This window comes from Aulostomus chinensis, chromosome 20 (assembly GCF_037954235.1).
Source record: "Aulostomus chinensis isolate RoL2024-O1b breed Wild chromosome 20, RoL_Achi_v1.0, whole genome shotgun sequence".
Classification (NCBI taxonomy): domain Eukaryota; kingdom Metazoa; phylum Chordata; class Actinopteri; order Syngnathiformes; family Aulostomidae; genus Aulostomus; species Aulostomus chinensis.
In genome coordinates this window covers 11,799,322-11,821,504 of record NC_141339.1, presented here as the reverse complement: position 1 = coordinate 11,821,504, position 22,183 = coordinate 11,799,322, and the positions used below count along the sequence as shown (strand labels likewise).

The 22,183-nt window shown below is 44.0% G+C and overlaps 3 protein-coding genes across 5 annotated transcripts; 2 read left to right on the top strand and 1 right to left on the bottom strand.

Annotated features, from left to right (window-relative positions):
• Positions 1 to 797: 797 nt before the first annotated feature.
• Positions 798 to 13,415, top strand: rbm25b (RNA binding motif protein 25b). Of its 2 annotated transcripts, none has more exons than XM_086190399.1 (17): positions 798 to 1,027; positions 3,793 to 3,892; positions 4,074 to 4,291; positions 4,471 to 4,528; positions 4,814 to 4,974; positions 5,825 to 6,007; positions 6,119 to 6,202; positions 9,196 to 9,467; positions 9,573 to 9,690; positions 10,183 to 10,272; positions 10,479 to 10,552; positions 10,810 to 10,960; positions 11,165 to 11,588; positions 11,665 to 11,960; positions 12,040 to 12,138; positions 12,222 to 12,269; positions 12,687 to 13,415. In XM_086190399.1, the coding sequence occupies exons 1-17, from the start codon at positions 1,022 to 1,024 to the stop codon at positions 12,777 to 12,779; spliced, it is 2,475 nt and encodes an 824-aa protein (XP_086046525.1). In that variant the 5' UTR covers positions 798 to 1,021; the 3' UTR covers positions 12,780 to 13,415. The 2 variants fall into 2 exon arrangements, with proteins under 2 accessions (XP_086046525.1, XP_086046526.1); XM_086190400.1 differs by lacking the exon at positions 798 to 1,027 and adding an exon at positions 3,143 to 3,300.
• Positions 13,416 to 13,768: 353 nt separating this feature from the next.
• Positions 13,769 to 18,116, bottom strand: eif2s1b (eukaryotic translation initiation factor 2, subunit 1 alpha b). Of its 2 annotated transcripts, none has more exons than XM_086190402.1 (8): positions 17,941 to 18,116; positions 16,298 to 16,540; positions 15,419 to 15,498; positions 15,118 to 15,269; positions 14,928 to 15,034; positions 14,752 to 14,849; positions 14,437 to 14,580; positions 13,769 to 14,015 (listed from the first exon to the last, which is right to left on the bottom strand). In XM_086190402.1, the coding sequence occupies exons 2-8, from the start codon at positions 16,536 to 16,538 to the stop codon at positions 13,890 to 13,892; spliced, it is 948 nt and encodes a 315-aa protein (XP_086046528.1). In that variant the 5' UTR covers positions 16,539 to 16,540; positions 17,941 to 18,116; the 3' UTR covers positions 13,769 to 13,889. The 2 variants fall into 2 exon arrangements, with proteins under 2 accessions (XP_086046528.1, XP_086046529.1); XM_086190403.1 differs by having other exon boundaries at positions 17,958 to 18,112.
• A 28-nt stretch (positions 18,117 to 18,144) lies between these two features.
• On the top strand, positions 18,145 to 21,871 carry atp6v1d (ATPase H+ transporting V1 subunit D). The gene is made up of 9 exons (XM_086190404.1): positions 18,145 to 18,369; positions 18,935 to 19,052; positions 19,769 to 19,848; positions 19,931 to 19,998; positions 20,075 to 20,119; positions 20,198 to 20,301; positions 20,376 to 20,442; positions 20,579 to 20,657; positions 21,293 to 21,871. Exons 1-9 carry the CDS (start codon positions 18,329 to 18,331, stop codon positions 21,435 to 21,437), a joined length of 747 nt encoding a protein of 248 aa, XP_086046530.1. The 5' UTR covers positions 18,145 to 18,328; the 3' UTR covers positions 21,438 to 21,871.
• Positions 21,872 to 22,183: the final 312 nt, after the last annotated feature.

Below are 22,183 nucleotides of genomic sequence, written 5' to 3'. Positions count from 1 at the left end.
GCGACCAGTTCATGATTTCAGATGCGTGGTCAATTAAACATAAGACTAAATAGAGTCACGTTACTCCTTTAGTGAACACATCTATTTTGATATTTAAGCTACATAAAATCTAACCAGGTAGGGCAAATTGAGATGGCGTATTAAAATAGGTTGGCTTATTTATTACGACAAAAAACAACAACAACAGGACCGTTTATTTCCATAATATAATCGCGCATCTGTCATACGCCAGGCGAGAAATGGTCATCGCATGGTTGACTGGATAAACAGTTGCCATCTTCACCACACCTGCCTTTGTGCAACCCGAGCTGGACCAAATGGCGATGCACTGCCGCATTTTATTTTACCGCGTACAAAAGCAGTCGGAAGGTCCCAGATGTGTCAGGATTAACTATTACGGAACAGCACACCGAACCCGTGTAAATACCTCCAAGATGGTCGTGACCTAGTAGATAGAGAAGCAGTGATGCTAAGGTTATCGTCGTGATTCAGGAGCTCGGATCCTCCATTGCGGGTTAAAATTTTCTAAGCTTTATAGCGCACAGGGTGTTATAGTATGAAATAAAACACGTCTACTAACCTTGATTATTCCGTTGACTAGTCTTGAATAAAATGCAACCAGAAATTTTGTCCCCTCTGCTCTCTGACGCAGGGAAATGGAAAGGGACTTCCTTTTAATAGACCGGAATCTTTATACACATGCGTTTCGGCGTGCAGGCGTATCCATCCGCGGTGCACAATGTACCATTAGCCTCAGTCTGTGGATGTATTACAGAAAAAGCCAATTTGTTGAAATGATTCACATCTCGCATACGCTTAAAATCAAACTGATAGCTGAATGAAACATAAGAATCAATGAGATAAACATGACCTAATAGATAGAATAATTAATTGAATCGCAGTAGTAAATGTATTATGAGGTGAAGGGAGGCTTGAAGATGACACGTCTCAATGCATTTTGTACATTTTAACAAGATGGCTGTGTGTTTCTATTCCTTTCAATTGAAGCCGTCCAGTGCACATGACGGTAAGTCAATCTTCTAAAATACTGCAATAATAATAAAGTCAATTCCCCCAACCCATCTTTGCTGCCATCCAGTGGTGCTGAAAATACCGCGGATTGTTGTCCTCCCGACAGCTTTTTTTGGTGACGGTCTTGGCTCCAAAACGACCCAATATTATAATCGTAATAAAAGTATAAAGGTGAGTGTTCGAACTGTTGACTAATCAAAAACATAAGCGCGTCGAATCTTTTTTATATAAACTAGGAAACCGTGTGGATCTTTTTTACCTCACGGAGGGATATTTAAATCGAGAGGGGTGCTCTTCGTTTCTTCTAGCACTTTCTGTGGGGGAAAAAAACCCGCCTAAAGTGACGTCACACACTTGTCAGCTGCAGCCCTCGCGGCGCTGCTGCCACCTAAAACAAGAGCACCATGGCAACATCATACATGAGGCAGGATGGCAAACAAATACTTGCTAGCTGTGTTTGTGTTAATGATGTGATTATTACTGCATTAGGAGATATGTCATCTCACATCAGCTCCAGATTTGAACTCCTAAAATGCCATTTGGTTACAAAAATACCCCCCCCCCCCACCAAAGTACAGTTGACATTTAAAAATAGACACTTAAACTGTGACATGGGGAACATAGAGAGTCATTAATAATAATTTGGATAATTATCAAACAGTATTGTGGCAGGAGGTGTGTGGCTACAGATTTTGAGATCCATGAACAAAACATTAAAACGCATACACCCGTTTCAGCTGCCCCGTGCAGCCATGAGAGTGTTAAGCTACACTTAATTAAAAAAAAAAAAAAAAAAAAATCAACCTTGTTCGTGAGGGTTTTAGGGGGAGAACAATAATGCACCAGCAAATGTAGTGGCCTAGCATATCAATTTCAATTGAAATGTTTGCTGTCCTCCCAAAGGGCATTCAACTGACATGCAAAAATTAAAATATTCACCATTCTTTTCGTAAATAAATGTTGTCAACCACTACATTTCTTACAACCATTTTGGATTCTGTCAGAGGTGTTAGGCCGCAAAGGGAAGTGACACAGCAGCATCTGCTCATCCACACGGACTCTGACCTTCATCAAAACAGATGATCTTTGTGGCAACCGTCCGGAAGCCAGCGTCTCACTGCTGATGGGTATTGTAGGCTCAGTGAGAGCAGGCTCTCCTGATACGAACGTATGAAAACTACCTGTTGTCTTACCAACCACGCTCCAACTGTTTCACACTAACCTGTTTTTTTTTATGTTGATGTGAGTTGTCCATGGTGCTGAAAGTGTGCAGAGAGCTAGTTGTTGTGAACTCTTGATAGTTGCTGACACTTTTAGGTAAATATATGTATAAATAATGTATTTTATTCAAATTGCATTGATTTTGATGTCCATTTAATTACATTTAAGCTGTTTTAACCACGGCACCTGCCACCGAAGGTCAGGGACGGATCAGGACACTGCATTTTAAGGCCAGTTATTAGGGCCTGAGCCTATTATGTTTGTTGAGTCTCTCACTGAAGGACACACTGACATGTAGTCAGATGAAGTACAAGCAGAATGCCGGCTGTCTGTTCACATTATAATCGGAAGGCATCTTGAGTTGATTAAGGATTCGGAATGTTATTGTTGGTATTGATGAAAGCCATGCAGATAATGTGTGAGATGACTCATGATTCAGGACTTCCAAAATATTCAAGCCCTCCAGGCACCAAGATGTGAAAATGCACCCCTGATGACCATGTCCAGGTTTAAGTGTCTTATTCAGAGTTGTCTTCGTGCTCATAATGGGGAATATCGCTGTCAGTTTAAAACAGATTCGTTTTTACGCAAGGGAATAGTTGCGTTCACTTTCAGACATGTTAAGACATTTGGCTTGACGCAATCTGTTATTAGATATTTTTCTTTGTTTTAAATGGTTCCAGACGACTCTCTCCGCTTCTACTGCAACACTTTTTGGCGTAAACTTTAAAAATATTCAGTAATATTCGATGTTGATATTTTTAGGAGTGGTAACTGCAAGTAAATATTCCATTTGTAGAGTTAAATAAGTATTAGCGCTTTGCCCTGACATATTTCAAGTGTAGCTCCGGCCACCGGCCGCATACCGATGTGTAAAACAAGCGCGCATCCGTTTTCGTACCTAAAGCGCTTGCGTCAATGTTCTTTGGGGCCCTAGCTACTAGCCAGCGTGCTAATCCAACATTTGGAGCGTTGTAAAGACTTTCATATTCACTAAAATATCTCCCAGGAGGTGTTTTGACCCATTGATACGATACTTGGTTTGGGGTAAGTAAATAGTGATATATTCTTATTTACTCGGAACTCATATTTATTGAGCTAAAGTGAGTTTTGTTGTTAGAGCTAGCTAATGTTAGCTCAGCAGTTAGCTGTGCCGGGTACGGCAGCGTGCTTAACGCTAGCTGTACTTCAATAGTTTTTGTCATGTAAATTGGCATTAAGTTGTGCAATTGACAACAGTAAAAGTGAGTGTGACGTTATTTAATAGTTGTTCTACTGCTAAACTCAGTTATATATCCAATTTTGATAGGAAGTTCGTTAACCTCATCTCCGGCAAGCTAAGCTAATAAGGCTACTACTGGAATCGATATCGGGATTTTTTTTCTTTTCCAATGTAGAAACTTAGCACGACAAAGTTTGGAAATATTCAATATAAATTAGTTAGTTCAATTTACACATGATTAAAATATGGGCTTATTGTCAGTGTTGGCCATTAGATATTATTTAGTTGAGATATTGATGTTTTTCTTTCCTCTTTAGGTTGGTCCGAGTAGACCCAGGATGTCCTTCCCCCCTCATTTAAACCGGCCGCTCTTGCCACCCCCTGGTATACCCCCTCAGTATGCTGGCTTCCCTTCAGGTACACACTTGTATAGTTTATGCCCAGTGATAAATTGTTTCCAAATGAGCAGTTAGAAATTTAAACTTAACAGACTCCGAGCATGCGCAATCTATGTTCAATGTGAATGGTTACGATTGCAAGCAGATCTAACTACACTCCCTTAATCGTAGTTGATGCATGTTTTGTTTGACTGTTGCAGGGGCACCAATGATCCCGGTTCACATGGGCATCATGACCCCCACTCCGGCAGTGATGGTTTCATCTGTGCCAGTGGTCAGTAAGCCTGCAGTCCCCAAGAAGGATATCACTGCTGTGCGAGCCAAAGACAATGACGAGAACAGTGGACCCACCACCACAGTATTTGTTGGCAACATATCAGAGAAAGCTTCAGACATGCTGATCAGACAGCTGCTAGCAGTAAGTGAAGGACCCAGGCAGTTAGGGAGAAATAATTAATCTTTTTAATTGTGACCTTCATTGCGTATAAGTATTCCATCCACTTGATGTACATCCTGAATTTCCATACCTTAAAAGAAGCTGACTGAAATGCTGTTTCTGTTTGTCCTCATCACTTTTTCTTTGTGGGCTTGTTGCAGAAATGTGGAATTGTCTTGAGCTGGAAGAGAGTCCAAGGAGCCTCTGGCAAGCTTCAGGGTAAATACAAATGAATTGTACATGTTTAGGTGAAGAAATATTTCTGGTTACTGTAGTCAAACTTTTTTTTTTGCCAGTATTTCAGTTCCAGAAAACAAGTTAGCCACATATTTAAAAAGCCCCAATGAATTTTGTGTCAAATTGACCTTTCATTCTTTCGAGGCCTTTCAGGGAAAGACTGTGTGTAGCCACTGGGTGGCTAAATGCATTTATTTTTACATATTCACAATGAGTTGTACCTTCAATTTCTTTTTTTTTCTTTTTTTCTTTTTTTACTTTTGACAGCCTTTGGGTTTTGTGAATACAAAGAGCCAGAGTCCACATTACGAGCCCTGCGGCTGCTTCATGACCTGCAAATTGGAGACAAAAATCTTCTTGTGAAGGTTGACGCCAAGACGAAAGCACAGCTGGATGAGTGGAAGGCCAAGAAGAAGAGTGCTAACGGGGTGCGTATCTATTTTTCCGGAATATCCAGTTACAAGTTTGATCAGTGTGACTGTTGTTGCATCAGGAATAGAATCTGACATCTAATTCAGTGCAGGGCCTAAATGGATTAGAACAGACATTCCCAGACCTAAAGAATGCTGCACCCTAAGTGCAAATCTGACCAAACGTTTGAGCACACCTAAGACTTGGGTTAATATTTCCCTGTGTATAGTTTACCTAATAATTTGAATAATTCTATGCAAATGTGGGCTGTACTATTTTGCATTGCAAATTCATAGTCCATTTACATACAGTATATGTAACATTTTGTAGAGGAACAAAAGTAAGAAATCAAGTGCAGATTGTGAAGCCCTCATCCTGTTGGTCAGGGGAGCATAAAACAGTTACATCATTTTCACGATAGCCAACATCAACATGACATTGTTTGCAATAAGACAAAACAAAAAAACAAACAGAAAATGCTGGAAAAGTTATTAAAATTGTCTTCAAAAATAATAGAAAATGAGTGTATATGTGGTTCAGTTGGAATTTAATGAAAAAAATCTTGATTATTTTCAATTGATTGATTTTAGTGACATGCACACTTGTAAATCTTTCCTTTTTTTTTTTTTAATTTGTTCATTTGTTAGACATTACAGGGAATGTGCACTCATAAAAAAAGGGCCTCAAAAGCTTTGGAAAAATAATTAGAAGTTCCTTCCTAGAAATATGTATGAGCCTTTCATAGTAAACTCCAAATGAATCATGAAACACAAAATGAATAACATCCAGACCTCTTGCAACCCCCCTGCTGTACCTTTACATGGCACCAAGCTTTGGACTAAATTTTATTTTGTTCCGTGGTGGCAGAAAGTGAAGACTGAAGATGGAGATGAACAAGAAGAGGTTCTGGATGAGGAGACGAAGAAGAAGGATCAAATTGTCAAAGGCGCAATTGATGGGTTAATGCGGGAATATGCCGAAGAGCTCAACGCGCCTTCACAGGATGAAGATTCGCAGCGCCGAAAGAGAAAAAAGGAGAAGAAAGAAGAGGTATAGTAACCTTGTTTCATTTCATTTTTAATTCATCTTGCACAACCTGCTCTTGCTGCTTGAAATGAGCGTGTGCGCATTTCTCCAACTTTTCTTCACGTTTTTCCGTAGGATGACATAAACACCATCGATATGGAGGAAGACAAGAGAGACCTGATATCCAGAGAGATTAGTAAATTTCGCGACACTCACAAGGTAAAGTTGCTTCTTTGATCCTGTAGTTGACATTTCAGGTTTTGGACAGCAGCTGCTCACATAGTTCACTCCTAGAGTCTGCACATTTTACACAAGCTGACACATTTACCACGCTTCTCTAAATCTTAATAAACGTGCGTACTGCACTACAGATTGGCTCCCCTTCAGATCTACACCACCAAAAACATCAGAATTCGTCAATGAAATGCTTCATGTTCAGTGTTGAGCCTCCACAAATAGCTGGTAATTTTGTTGTCACCTTTCTGAAGATATGACACCTGTGACCACTGTAGTGAATCTATCTAGGTGTGACCATTCTAGATCCATTCTTCATTTATCACACAAAAACAATGCATGGAGACGATGTAAAGTTACTTAAAAGCTAATCTATTCATTAAACCCCACCATTATGATAGTGATCATATGGTGACTAAAGCAAGATGAATCTCAGAGCTTTGGGAAAAAGTTGCGAGGATAGGATGTAAGTATCAGCCTTCATTTACTTTGTACATATACTGGGCGCCCCCCTTTTGAGGACTTGCACAGGGGCAACTGCACTGCATGTGGTGTGTGCTGGACAGCGCTCTTGATTCAGCCAAACATTTGTCCCCTTAAACCCCTGAAGACATCATGCTCCTGAATTCGTCCCCTGGCGGCCAGAGAGTCAGTGAACCTGTGTGAGTCCTCTGTAAGTTCTGGTCTGTCTTAATGATGTTCATGTTGAAGCACAGATTACCACTGCAGTAACTTTGGCTGTAGTCTTTACTATGCAAGTATGGGGGGGTGCCCTCTCCACAGCAGCATGCTGACCTGAAGACTGGCGAGGTACGTGCTCTCTGCATGTGGTTTTGTGAGGTCTCTCTGCCATCTCTTCCTCTCTGTCAGCGCCTGGCTAACTCTGCCTTTTTTTTTTTAAACAAGATAGTTTAGTGAGTGTTTGCAAATAATTCCAGATTACACACTATTCAAGTCAAGTTTATCTAAAGCCCCTTTTCCACTCGGGTCCCCCAATCTGGCTTTTGTCTCCATTAGGAACATGTTTACACAGCTCTGGAGGCAGTAGTTTGCAGTTCGCTTTCAAGCTCAGACACACACAGAAAACAGCCTGTGCTCCCCTAATAATAATAATATACTTGGAGGCAATAAAAGCTTGTTACCTTTCCAGACTTTTTGTCATGTCAGCCAAAATTCTACCTGCTGGAGTTTAAAAAAACAGACTGTAGCCTAAAGTGCTACAGAAATGCTGTCACTGTTCTCCATGCTGCTTTGACAGCAGCTACCAAAGATTGTATACAACCAGAGGTGCTACTCTCTGGTGCAATTGTGCCAAAACCTTGTGCGTCTTTCCAGTGCGATGACCTTGTTCATGAAGAGTGACACACCAAAAAAACAAAACAACAACAACTCTCACATACTTACACTGGGAGCATGATCAATTGGCTGCATGTACATGGATGTGTACTGTGGGAAAGGGGTATAAGACATCAGGAAAAAAAGCCAAAGGAGGATTTTGTGGTGTGTAAGGGAACAAAAAAATATTCTGGACTGCATGGGCAGTGACTGTTTTTTTTTTTCATTTTAATATGATTGCCCTGTGGCTCATATAGTGTATATGGCTGCTATAATATAACAGTTTTAGTAGTGTTTCAGTTAAAATAAATGTACCAAACAAAAAAGACCAAAAATTATCAATCATATATTTTGCTGTATTAGAAATGTAGTTTAAGATATTTGTTTTGCTCCGATATCAGTGCAGTTGGTATTTGTTTTGAACAAGCCCGGGCAGATGTAGTACAGAGGTAAGTCAAGTAAACCAAAACCAATGTAGAACTGCACATGTGAAATAAATGAAAGACACAAGTAGCAAGTAAAAGTACTTCTGTATGGGTACATCACTTTAAAAAAATACTTCTTATACTGGAATTACTTTGAAAATAACCAACGTTTTCTTTGTCATAAGTTTCCTTGTCTTCCATTACACCCAAGGCTTTAGTCTGTTACAGGCTCTAGATCAGCTGATTCTCATTGTTATATGGTAGTGTTGACGTTGTTCACTGTTCTATATCACCACAAGTGCTACTCAATCTCCTGCAGTGTAATTGAGCTTGATGATCTAGTTTACTTCAATATTTTCATTTGCGATTGTGGTTTAATAACAGATTTGCCCAGATTACACTCAAAGCCTTGTGTGTAATGACCGTAAAGGCAGAGTTGTGATGTGTGCGTGTGCGTGTGTTTGAGTAATGAGTCGTGAAGATCTGCTGAGGACATCTGCAGGGGTAAGACCGCTTCTACAATTTCATTTATCTGAGAAGAAATGTGCCTGATGTAGTTTTTCTTGTTTTAGCTCTTTAACCGATTGCCATTGTACTCAACTCAAGTAACGGTTGTTGTTGATGATGATGATGATGATGATGATGCTTGAGCAAAGACAGAATCCCATAACGTTTTTCCCTTGTATACCGTGTGACCTGCTTTCCTCCCAGGCCTAACTTAAAAGGCTTGTAGGGGCAGCGAAGGGCTGAATCCATAGTTCAACACCTGTAAGTCACAAACAACTAGTTCAACCAAAGACTGACGCCTGTTCTGTTTGTTTTCCTTGTGCTGAGAGGACGACCCTTAAGGAGAGAAAAAGCTTTGTCTTCTGCAGCGCCTTTTTCTCGTTAGGATTGCCTCAAGTTGCTCCACAGATCTTTGTGACCATTAAAGTGGTTTCCAGTAGTTCCGGTCTGCTAAATTGTAGCTCATAGTGCAGAAGTGTGGTCGGAGATGAAGCGGTCTCTGGGTGAGGGAGAGCGTTTGACAGTTCCAGGTCTTCACAATTTTACGATTCTCTTTTCATTAACTGGTAAAAGGGGCAGATGAAAGCTCTAAAGTCAACCCTCTGTATCTGGAAACCACTGGATCTGTGCACTCTAGCAAATTGGCTACAAAGACCTTGCTCCTGGACACCATGTGGCTTTGGCTGAACCTGTTCCTGTTTTCCTCCGCAGAAACTGGAAGAGGAGAAGGACAAGCGGGAAAAAGAGCGCCTGGAGTTCGAGCGAGAGAGAAGGGAGAGGGAAAAAGAGCGAGAACGGGAGAGAGAGCGGCGGGACCGCGAGAGGGAAAAGGAACGTGAGCGGGAACGGGAAAGGGAAAGGGAACGAGAGCGGGAACGGGACAGAGATAAAGATCGCGACCGCCGAACCAGAGAGCGAGAGAGGGACCGAGATTGGGAGAGGGACCGGAGCCGCGACAGGACCCCTGATCGTAGCAGATCCAGGTAAACCAGGATTTGCCTTCCTCTGTGTGTGTGATTTTAAGCTTTTGGTGTATTCTTTATTGCTTCAGATCAATTTATGTGTACTAAATTCTTTATGTTCCTCAGGGAAGTGAGTCGAGATCGAGACAGAGAAAAGAAACGTGACCAAGAGGATGAAGAGGAGGCATATGAACGCAGGAAGCTGGAGAGGAAACTGCGAGACAAAGAAGCAGCCTATCAGGAGGTAAGAGAGGCGTGTCCAAATGCTCCAACACAGCTCCCAGGTTTTACATTCATAATTTTGAGATGAGCAATTATTTGGGTTAAGAATGTCAAGTGGAATCCCCACAAGAGGGCGGTAGAGATTTATACTGTTTTAAAAAGAACACATTGTCGGTGTGTCTGCGGTTCACAATACCTGTTGATAACAATGTGACACCATAATGGCATTTAAGTGCTCACAATTAGACATTTTCAAAGGGTTCCTGCTTACAATTTGCAGTGTTGTCTAATGATCTCTGGTAGATTTTCAAATGGGAACTCAGGTATTCTGACATCAGAGTTCAACTGGAAGGATTTCAACATGGACTTGTTGGCTCATTTTAACAGACGTCTTCACCAAATATCAACTCTGTCTGTTTCTTACCTTCAAACTTCAATGGAATAACAGATTTATTAGTTAAAATATCATATGTTTTTTATTTGCTTCTCGCTGACGTGATTATTTCCATCACAGCGACTAAAAAACTGGGAGCTCCGTGAGAGGAAGAAAGCTCGGGACTACGCCAAAGAGGCGGAGAGGGAAGATGAGCGCCGGCGAGAAATGGTGAGAGATCTACCTCTGACGTTTATAGAAGAGCTCTGCCTGACTTTTAGGAGGTGGCAGGTCACACAATTGAATGTCTCCTTTCATTTGTCACTCTTACAGAGAAGGGTTTCATGTGAATATAACAAACCTGATGAAGACGTTACTAAACGAGGTAGATTTTTCTTCATATCCAGAAAGTCAGTCACGATCCTCTGTGTCTTCAGATGAAAGAGGGCAAACGGCTGAAAGAGTTTCTGGAGGACTACGATGATGACAGAGATGACCCCAAATATTACAGGTAAGCAGCAGAGCTAAGACCATGAGATTGCTGGTCAGAAACATAGAGGGGGGGAGTTGCAGATGTGTGTCATGAAAAATGTTTAATCCACTCAAAAATGTAATTTTTTAAAGTGTGACACATCTTTGCCACGTAAAATCTGCAAAACCAACTCAAAAGGGGCCGCAGCTGTCGGGTGACCCAGTTTTGCCTCTAAGATGCAGATGCAATACTGCAGCCATTGTTCTGAAGGCTGTTATTGCCGGTGTGACCCCTAGGGGCAGTGCGCTGCAGAAGCGTCTCCGAGACAGAGAGAAGGAGATAGAGGGGGATGAACGTGACAGGAAGAGAGAGAAGGAGGAGCTGGAGGAGATCAGGCAGCGGCTGTTAGACGAGGGACATCCAGACCCAGACGCAGAGCTGCGCAGGGTAGGTTTGTCTCACAGAATGTGTGTGTATGTGTATGCGTGTGTGTGTCTGTTTCAAATCGTATCTGAGTGTGAGCATGCAGTGCTCCATCTTTGTGAAGGTCACTTAATCGTCTGATTCTCAGTGTAGATTTCATCATCTGTCAGAGCGTCTTTTCTGTGCATCTCTGGCATTAATCTGCATATCTTCCTCTCATTGGTGCAGATGGAGGAGGAAGAGGAGGAGCGTCTGAGACAACCGCCCATCATCCAAGAGCCTGAGCCCGAGGAGGAACGGGAGCACCACAGGAGTTCACGGGAACACCGGGAACATCGCGACCATCGCCGAGTGGAGCAGGAGAGAGCCGAGTCTCGCTCCCGCCCCGCCCATTCAGATGATGAGGTGGAGGAGGGTGAAGATGATGAATATGACAATGATGAAGACAACCCAGATGTAAAACCGTGCCTCAAGCCCACAATGCGGCCCATCACAGCAGCACCCTCAGTGTCATCAGCCAGTGGCAACGCGTCCCCCAACACACCTGGGAACGAGTCGCCGCGTGGTATCATCATCCCCCACGAGAACTCACCGCCCGAGGCTCTGCCGCAGGAGGAGCACCGGCCGAAGATCGGCCTCAGCCTCAAACTGGGTGAGTTGGGATTCCCAGTAGATGTGTTTTAATGCTGTGGCTGAGCTAAGATATCATCTCTTAACACTATCTCCAGGCGCCACAGGAAGTCCCAGTCAGCCCAATGTAGGTAAGAGGAAGAAGCTGCCTGTGGACAGCGTCTTCGACAAGTTTGACGATGAAGAGGCAGACGAACAGCCGCGCAAGAGGAAGCTGGTGCCTTTAGATTACGATGACGACAAGAGCCTAGGGGTGGATGGCGCCGGACTGGCCGGGATTAAGGGGGCCAACGCTGAGGAGAAACGCAAGCACATCAAGAGCCTGATAGAGAAGATTCCCACTGCCAAGCCAGACCTGTTCTCCTACCCACTGGACTGGTCGATGGTGGACACGGTGAGCAGAGAACCACAACTGTGTCCTCTAGAGTCTGTCTCAGTGGCTTTCTAGTCCAATGTCTCTCTTTGTCCTGCAGACGTTAATGGAGCGGCGTGTCCGGCCCTGGATCAATAAGAAGATCATTGAGTATATTGGGGAGGAGGAGCCCACGTTAGTGGACTTTGTCTGCTCAAAGGTATTGAACCAGTCCCATCCAGTCATCAGCCTGCATTCATACTGGAATCAAACAGGAATCAATGCTCATGTTTGTGTTCCCAGGTGATGGCTCACAGCACGCCACAGGGCATCCTGGATGACGTCGCCATGGTGAGTCATCGTCTGGCAATAACGGATATGTTCCTTAATTTGTTATAATCGAAGATTCACCTTCAAGTCCCAACTGATTACATCGCTGGTTTCTATGGAAATGAGAGCGTGTTGACCTAATGGCTCTTGTATGTCTAGAGATGATAGAACACTTTCAGAGCAGCGCGTCGTCTTCGGTTAGTTGATTAATATAAACATTTCTGGCAGTTTGATAATTAAGAGATGATAAAAAATGTTAATTTAGATCGTCTGTAGACTTGCAATCCTAATGTCAAACCTCACATTAGTTAACCTTAGAATGACAAAATGACCTCTTAAACTGTAAACTACAGATTCGTTGCACAGATTACGAGTCCCATTCACCCTGCTGGTTCGGGATATTTAAACCCTTTTGTGTGCAACTCTTGTCCTGCTCAGGTTCTTGATGAGGAAGCTGAAGTCTTCATCGTGAAGATGTGGAGGTTGCTCATCTATGAAACCGAGGCCAAGAAGATCGGCCTGGTGAAATAAGAACCACTGAAGTGATCAACGTCATTGTAACATAGAGTAGGCTTCAGCCCCCCCCCTCCCCAAACACAGCAACTTGTCCGTACCAGTATCACTGACTACTCATCCTGCACCACTTCTTCAGGTCATTTTGGTTCCTCAACATTCTCAGGCTGCATCAACCCCCCCTGCCCCCCACCCCCCCGCTACAGGTGCCGACTGTCTGTGTGCTTTTGTGTGTATATACCGAATCATTACTTGACTATGCTGAAGTATTTGAGGGAAACTGTTGACAGACACCCAGGACCATTGTTAGATGAGGTCATCTTGTCCTCTTCTATTTAATAGTTGTTTTTTTTGCAGCACCAGTCTGCTGGATGACTTCAGAAATATTCACCAGTATCAGGAATTTTTCTTTGCAGTGCAGACAAACACTGGGTGCACACCCACACGGAGGGGATTTTTAATTTATTCAGGGGTTTTATTACAACATCTCGGGTGGGGACATCCCTGCAGCTACTGCATAAAAGCACACACACGTCGTCAGAACCACTACAGGAAAACAGTGAAGACCAGAAAACTAATGTTGCAGTTGTGAGGATGCTCTCCATTTGTTTTGTATTGGTGAACATTTGAATAAATTTTTTTTTTTAAATAATGTTTGTGACCTCAGGGTGAAAGTTAATTTTGACACAAATGCGTGAGATCCAAACTTCCAGCTTTATTGATGTCACGTTAGCACACAAGCCCAATTCTCGCCAGTAAAAACTCTTCAACTGGAAAGGAAAACAGCACAAAACGGTCAGTGAGCACTGTTGACTGCAATTCCCCTTTAATCAATCGCCACGAACACCAAAGATGCGGGGCTGTGAAGCAATGGCTAGAACATGAGGCCGCACCATGTAACTGACCTTTTAGTTATTTAGTCAAATTTGTGTCCTTAAAAAATAGAAGCTTTATTGATGCGTGAATTATTTAACCTTCCTTATGAACAAGAAGCCATTTCTGAGATAAACCAGGCCAGTCGCCTACCAACACCAGTTAATGTTTGTGATGTGAACGTTAATGTCTGTTGTGGCACACTGGCCACTCTCTCTCTCCCCCTCTGGCCTGTGGGTGTGGGTGGGGTGAGCTCTAGTCCTCAGTCTTGGCCTCCATCTCCTCGGCGTCGTCGTCTCCGTCCACCTCGGCGTTCTCCCGCTCTAGCCTCTCCAGCTGCCGCGCCAGTTCTGTCTCATCTGTGTCTGTCACCACCTTGGGCTGAAGGGTAGTTAACACTTCAATTGTATGTACAAACGAAACGGCAAGATGTGGAGGTTCACAGCTACAGATCACGTTCACGCATCAGGGCCACGGCCCAGAGCATCAAACCAGAGGCTGGAGATATATTTTCCTAAGAGATGGAGCGTTATCCTGAGTCTAACCAAATCCAATCACAATTTAAAAATTGTGTGGCCCCTAAGTAGAACTCATTACAATTAAGTTATTTTATGTTTTGGAAAAAGTGTCATGGCCTTGAAATATACCCCCCCAGGTCTGTGTATTTAAGGAGCAGGAGTTTCTGGTTCACATTCACCAGCAAATAGCAGGCATGCACCTGTGAGGCCACAAGCTGAAGAAAAGTTCAAATCGAGTGCGGTGACTCCTCCCACCAGCACGATGGCGTCCTGGAGTGACTCACCTCCATCTGGATGTTGAAGACGCCTCTCTTCTCCTCGATCTTCTCCTTGATAGCAGCCATGGCCTGGTTGAGCACCGACAGACCCTCTGTGCGCTCCAGGGTGGTTGTCGTCATCACATAACGTGGAGGGGCGATCAGGTTGATCTGCAGAGAGCGTGACCACGGCGGTCTTAAGTTACAGTGACATGGAGAAGATTCACGTTCTGACTTTCCTAGCCTGAAAACTACTTGCCACTGCCGCCAGACATTTTAAAGGTGGCACCAGATCCATCAGCGTACCGTCATGTAACGACCTGCTGGCGAGACAGTTGTTACCTTGATGGGCATGGCCTCCGTGGAGCAGCCAAGCCCGGCCCTCAGGGCTTCCTTCACTGCATCGATACCCTCATAGCCGTAGCACGCCACTTCAATGTCTGCAGGAGAGAGAGAGGACTTACAGTTTTCTATTCACATTGAGAAGCTCATGTGATAAATATCCTTCGAATCGTGACCTGCTCTGATCTTAACAGCCTGCGGAGTCAGTCGCCTGTTGATGTTTTCTATCAGTTCCTCTCTCTCTTTATCCGTTAAGTCCAGACTGTCCAGAATGGAGGGATCTCTGTGGGAGGGGTTTGATGTCAGAATCAAATAATGGCTGCCTACGTTGTTTGTGACCCTTAAAAAACAAAAACCAGCACTTACGACACGGCCTGTTTGAAGACGTCGTACGCTCCGTACCCGGGCCGCTTGTACTTCTCATCAAAGACCCAGGCGGTGCGCTGGTACAAGCTCTCGAGCTGCTCGTCTTTACTGTACCCCAGCACTTCAGCCACGTGTCGCAGGATGCTGTACACCTGCAGACACAACCAGGAGCTCAGGGCGCCGACGTGCAGGAGGTCCACGAGTTTAGTTACAGGGGGTCGTTGGTCGAGTTCACGCAGAGAGACCAGGGAACACATGCAACACAGCAACAGATGAGACATTTGGGTACTAAGTGACTTACAGTTTTAGATTTGGTGAACTTGTCTTCACACTTGATGGCCTCCTCTGGTGAAACTCTTCTTTTTGATAAATCAATGTATCCTGGGGAGGAAGCGGCAGATAAACGTGGTGACATTATTAAGGGGATGGAGTCAAAGGTTGTGCCTGATGAGATCAGCACCAAGATGATTGAACACTGTTCTGGGAGTCTCTTTTAAAAAAAAAAAAATCTTTCATTCGATAAAAGACCACAAAAGCATTGTTGATTTAGACTGACAGAATAAAACTGTCAGGTTCAAGTGATTATTGAGGTCAGTGAAGCAGCTTTAGCAATTACAAAGGAAGTGATCTGCTAGGACGGCAAGAAACCCTCTTCTCAAAGTCCAGTGTTTGCTGTAGCCAGATACGTCTATTCCAATGGCAGCCTTAAAAAAACACATTTTCTAACTGGCAGCTCAGGGGCATCGAGTGGCACCTCAGTGGGATCCACTGGCATTTAATGGTGAGATCAGCCATTACGTCCGTAGCATCTCGTGGCACCTCAGTGGGATGAGCTAGCGCCACTAGCATCACAATCACATAATCGAAAAGCAGTGTAAAAGATGAAAAACCCCATTTTACGTGTGTGTTTTCCCACTGGCAGCCAGAAAAACAGAGGCAGGATCTTCCAAATGACACTTTGTGGTATCTAGTGGCACCTCAGTGGGATCAGTTATGATGTCAGCGGGATCTAGTGGCTCCTGCCATCATGATCACATCAATGAAAAGCAGTGTAAAAAGATGACAAACCCTGTTTTACTTTCATTTTATATAATGAATTCCACCACTGCCTGCCAGTAGATGACCACGACCACCACCCCCACCCCCACCCCCACCCCCACCCCCCTCAGCAGGCACCTACCCTTCTCCTTATCTACTCGGATGACCACCACACACTCATTTCGACCGATGCGGATGAGCTTGTTGATGGAGCGGATACGTCGACGGGACAGCTCACTCAGCAGGATCATGCCCTCGATGTTGTTGTACTCCAACAGGCTGACGTAGGCGCCCATCTCGGCGATGGACCTCACGTTCACCATCACCACATCCTCCACCTCTGGGAAGCGGTGCTGGTAGAATCGACAGCTGAGCCCCGGCATGGCTGCCGAGACAGAAGCAAAGGAGAGATGTGAGTGTATGAAACATTCCACCGACATTAGAATCCATTTCATTATCGCGTGTCGGCCAGGAAACAACAACTTTCCAGGGGGACCATGAACTAATCAACGGAGCATCAACCCCCCCCCCACTCAACCCACTCAAGAAAACTCGCAGAAATTTATTTTCAACCCAAAAACACAACAGTTAACAATTCATTTTTTTCCAAACATATTTCGGAAAAAAAATCGAGAAAAATTTTCCCCGCCTGTACATCGGAACGTCCACAAAAAAAAAACACACACACAAGAGAACCCATGTCATTGAACTAAATTAACACCAGTTACGTGGTTCCATGCAATGTCAACATACAGGAATAAATGAATACTAACCACAAGATTTTTTTTTGTCAGTCGAAACCCTACAATGCAAGTACACTTTTATGACTTTTACAGAACTTACTGTATCTATTCTAATAACTCTATAAACCCCTGAAACATTTGAGCATTGCCATTGTCAAAAATCACAGATTTGTATGAGAGATGTATACTTTTTGAAAAGAAAACCCATTTCTGAAACTTTTGTGCAGTCCTGTTGGAAATAGTGTGTTTTTTGTGGTTAAACAATCGCTCAGGCTGACTTTTGACAGCCCTGTTCTTAACGAAGCGCTGCTGCAGTCCAGCATTTTTAAACCTCAGCTCATAATCTGAGGACGAAAAATACATCTCTCCATTTTCAACTCTTAATCTCTCCCCGCGTCCAGAGCGACCATTTAAACGGCCCTCGTTCTGCAGCTTAAACAGGTCATTTCCTACATCTGAGTGGCTACACGTCATCAAACTGGGGAACTCAACTTTTATAGATTAAAACCATGTTAATTTAACAGTAACAACCTGTGATGAAGGCTTAGGGAAAACAAAGTAAACATATTTTAATGAGTGGAAAAATGTTGGGGATTTCTGATTGAGGGTCAAATCCTGGAGTTCAGCCATAGACAGAACCAGGAGTCAACTCCTGGGGTCGATGACAGCACCCATGATGGTTTTACTGGCAGAGACCAGTATTCGTGGTCCCTGGACAGGCAGTTTGATGCCACATTTGACCAGAGAACGGATGATGCTACGTAGACAAATGAGAAGAGTTCGCTTAGCGCCTTAACAATGACGTGAACAAAACGAGATATGGACCTTGAAACAATTGTCGTAGACAGCATAAAGTACCACACACGAAGAGTTCCATTGAGAACACGAAGGTTAATTTAAAGACCGTTAGCTTCAAGCCATTAACCCGGTGTCCACCTCACATGCGGCACATGCATGGCTACACAGCAGCTAGCCAGCTAACTAGCACGCTAGCAACCCGCCTCGCCCGGGCAAACGTCTATTTTTAATGATAAACGCTCACCTGTGTCATATGCTTACAGAAGAAAACGCTTGAATTCTCTGTGTTGGGGTGTTTAAATGTCCGATTTTGTTTTCTCTGGTCTTTTTTAATCAATTAAGTACTCGAACTCCTTAGCTCGAATTCATGGATGTGCTAATAGTCGACCCGGAAAAGATCGTCCGACGTTTCCGTTACGCGCATGTGCAGCACGGCGGAACGTCACATGACCAGAGACCAGCTGATCATTACGGACGAGGGGTCGGACGATTTATGCCTTTAATCCGGCACGGAGACCGACATCGTCACTGTATTATATGCATACATTAATAACAGAAATATATCACTACGCTCTAGTACTTCATCTAGTTGGGGAAAAGCGAAGAGAATATCGCAATAATCAACCGAGAAGATGTCTGGAAAGGACAGGATCGACATCTTCCCCTCCAGAATGTAAGCATTAGCTGGTTGCTAACACCGAACAGTTTAACGACTAAAGGGCGATTTTTTTTGACGTAATTGGGGGTTCTCTCTATCATTTGCATGTATCCGCTGTGAAGCGTTCACTGTTGGCTCTGCGCTGTGATCCAAGTCTGTTTTTTTTTTTTAGTCAATTTCAATTCCAGTTTGTGTGTCAAAAGAGGAAGAGTCGCGTTGTCATGTGATGCTTTCTAACTTGAAGTGTGAGCTGTCAGTCTGGGATGAAACATACTGACCTCCAGACTGTAAACACTTGGACTGTGACAGCATGAATCCACTCATTAGTGGACAGTAAGGCAGAGCTTTAATCTTTGATATGGACATGGGTGAGACAACATTTCTGATCTAATCACCCCCCCCCCCCCACCCCATGTCAGCCTAAACATTAACGCTATGTGAAAACACACAGGTGCATTCGGGATGAAGTACAAGTAGGATTCCATTTTTTGTAAACTAAAAAACAAGATCGTCTGATTGCTCAGGATTATCATCGTCACACGCATGTGCATCACGAGAGGTGTTCTGTTGTGGTTTGCAGGGCTCAGACCATCATGAAGGCTCGGATGAAAGGAGCTCAGACCGGCCGCAACCTGCTCAAGAAGAAATCAGACGCCCTCTCCATGCGATTCCGTCAAATCCTTCGCAAGATTATTGAAGTCAGTTGGACTTTTATCTGAATAAATGTATCTTCTGATGCACTCTCACAGTCTTGTTGTACGTCTTACTATCCCAAGTCTGCATATTACTGGAAAGGTGGGATTTAACAGCTTTGTTCGACTGCTGAAGTGGTGGTGTGGTGTCAGTGTTAATTGTTTCCAGGAAAACTTCTTAAAGGAACACGTTAACTTTTGGGGTTATTTGTTTTTGTGCTAACGTCCCCAGAACCACACAAGAAGACGGACACTCTTCTCTCCTCTGTATAAGGGAACTGAGACCCACCGATATCAGCTGACAGCTAGTTAGCTTAGCACAGTGAATGGTGTTGAATGGGCAGGTTAGCGTACCTCCATCTTTGCCGCTCGGCTTCAAATAGATCTTACTTTGTCCGTGAATCATCCTCCTCATCCTCTTTTACAAAAGCAGACTTGATTCGTAGCAGCAGTCGCTCTTCTGGTTGTCAGCAAATGTTTGGGTTTGAGCTCCCCTCAGGCACGTAGGCCCGGCCATGTCTCTGATTCTAGAATCCCAGTTTCAAACGGTTATTTCAAACCCTACTACTATTAATGCAGGTGAAGACTGTTTAGAGAACAGTGTATTTGCTGAGTCTTGATGGAGGTATGCTAACACTTCCCATCCACTGCCATTCGTTGTGCTGAGCGTTTCCCAAAAAGTTGGTGTGTTCCTTTAACTTCTTTAATATTTGTCTTTTTAGACAAAGACCAAGATGGGAGAGGTGATGAGAGAGGCGGCCTTCTCTTTGGCTGAGGCCAAGTTCACAGCTGGAGACTTCAGGTAGGAGTCAGTGTCACAGGATGTGTGATTTCAGGTGGAGTGAAGACTCGTGGGCAACTCTGCTCTGTCATTCCCTCCGCAGCACGACTGTCATCCAGAATGTCAACAAAGCCCAGGTGAAGGTCCGAGCCAAGAAAGACAACGTGGCAGGTCAGCTTCTAACTGTCTCACTTCTCACCGCCACTGAGGAGCAGGTTCTCACACGTGCTATTTTTGTTTTTTCCAGGTGTCACTCTTCCAGTTTTTGAGCACTACCAAGAAGGCGGAGACAGTAAGTCACGTCTCTCCTGTGGAATCAGTTGATGTGATTTTTCGATGAATGCGTCACGCTCTTTTACCTGTCGGCCAGGTTACGAGCTGACGGGTCTCGCCAGAGGAGGAGAGCAGCTCTCCAGGTTGAAGAGGAACTACGCCAGAGCTGTGGAGCTGCTGGTGGAGTTGGCATCCTTACAGGTAGGGGGCGCTGTTACAAGCGAATTCAGTCATTTTACGGATTGACAGTGACGGTACAAACATTCTGTCTCCAGACTTCTTTTGTTACCCTGGATGAAGCCATAAAGATCACCAACCGCCGTGTGAATGCGATCGAACACGGTAAAGAAAAACACACGCACGCACGCACGCACACACACACACACACACACACACACAAAACCAAACAAGATTCTCACACTTTTGTGCTGAAGAGGATGTCGTGACGAACTCATTTGTTCTCCATCACACCTGTCAGTGATCATCCCTCGGATCGACCGCACCCTCACCTACATCATCACAGAGCTGGACGAGCGAGAGCGAGAGGAGTTCTACAGGTACGACGCCGGCCGTGGTTTCTGGGCGCGTCACGATCTCCTCGCTCATTCTGCTCTTTTACCGATCAACTGTGAAATTCTCAGCCGATTTTGAAGTTTTACAAATGATTATTTGGTTGACAGCTGATGCAGACGGCATATTTGTTACCTTTTTTTTGGGGGGGCATTACTGATGTTTTTTTGGTTGTTGTTGTTGCCTTTGGTTAATTAAGCAAAGAAATGATCATTAAAAGTCTTAAATTACAGTTTTTTTAACTCTTTAATCACATCATCGAAGGACAAATTAAATCTTGCACATTTCTTCAACAACATTGCTAAAACTCTGGCTGCGTTATCGTTACGTTAGTAAATTAAGTTAAATACGAAACAGTGATTAAAAAGAGTGCATAATTAACCTTTAGTTCACTTCTTTTATCGTAAATTGAACGTGTGTCCAACCCAACCTTGACCTCCCCCAGTTTTTCCATCCATGGTTTTATCCCTTGTTGTCAAGTTGCCGTCATTTTTATGTTTTAACGACGATTTCTTTTTTTCTTTCTTTATAGAACATAAATGCAACTAACCAGTTCAGTAGAAACGTGCTATTGTTAACAAAGAGTCGCGTTCCTACCTCGTGATCTTCCTTCCCTTTCCAGGCTGAAGAAGATTCAAGAGAAGAAGAAGCAGCTGAGGGAAAGGACGGAGAAGGAGATCGCCGCCCGACTGGCTGCGCTGGGTCCCATCGCCGAGCCCGCCAACATGCTGACGGAGGAGGCCGATGAGGACCTGCTCTTCGAGTGACGCGGTCGGCCATTTGGCTTCACCCTATTTATTCTGTGCCTCTTTGGCCAAATCTGTGTGTCCTCAAGCAAAAGGTGCAAGTTGTCGTTTGTGTGCTGCTCTGGTGATGATTTATTTTTTGTTTCTGTGCTGGAAAGTCTTTTCAGATGTGTCACTGTACAGAACTGAAGTGGTTGCTACCCAAAAGGGGATCAAAATAATTAGAAAATGTATGTTAAATTAACGAAGCCTTCCATGTCATGTTGATATTTCCCAACACTTGGAGCCGTTTGCATGCTGTAAAGCTTTCAGTGGTTGTTGAGTTCAGAGCGTGTGAGTCTGTGCTTTGGAGGTCGGTCCCGCCGCTGACCTCATATCCTGGGGTTACCTCATCTAAAGGATGTTGACTTTCAATGACCCTCGTGTGCCCCCCCCCCCCCCCCCCGCTGTAAAAGTCAACCACTTCATTCAAATAAAAGGTATTCAACCGTTTCCTGAGTGTCTGGCTAAGTTTTACGAGGCCCTTTGTTCGCCCTGATGTTGAAGCTTTGTAGTCCTGTGAGGAGAGGAGCCACCACCCATTCAGAACCACATTTACATATTTTTACTTTGGCGTTTGCGACGTTGAATTGACATCATATTTGTGCTGCGAGGCTGACATAAGCGTGTTCATCGTCAACATTTCCCCCGATGTAAGAATTGTGGTCTGCTAACATACACAACTGCGTGGCTCCACTTTGCAACAACATTTCTGGATGATGACTTTA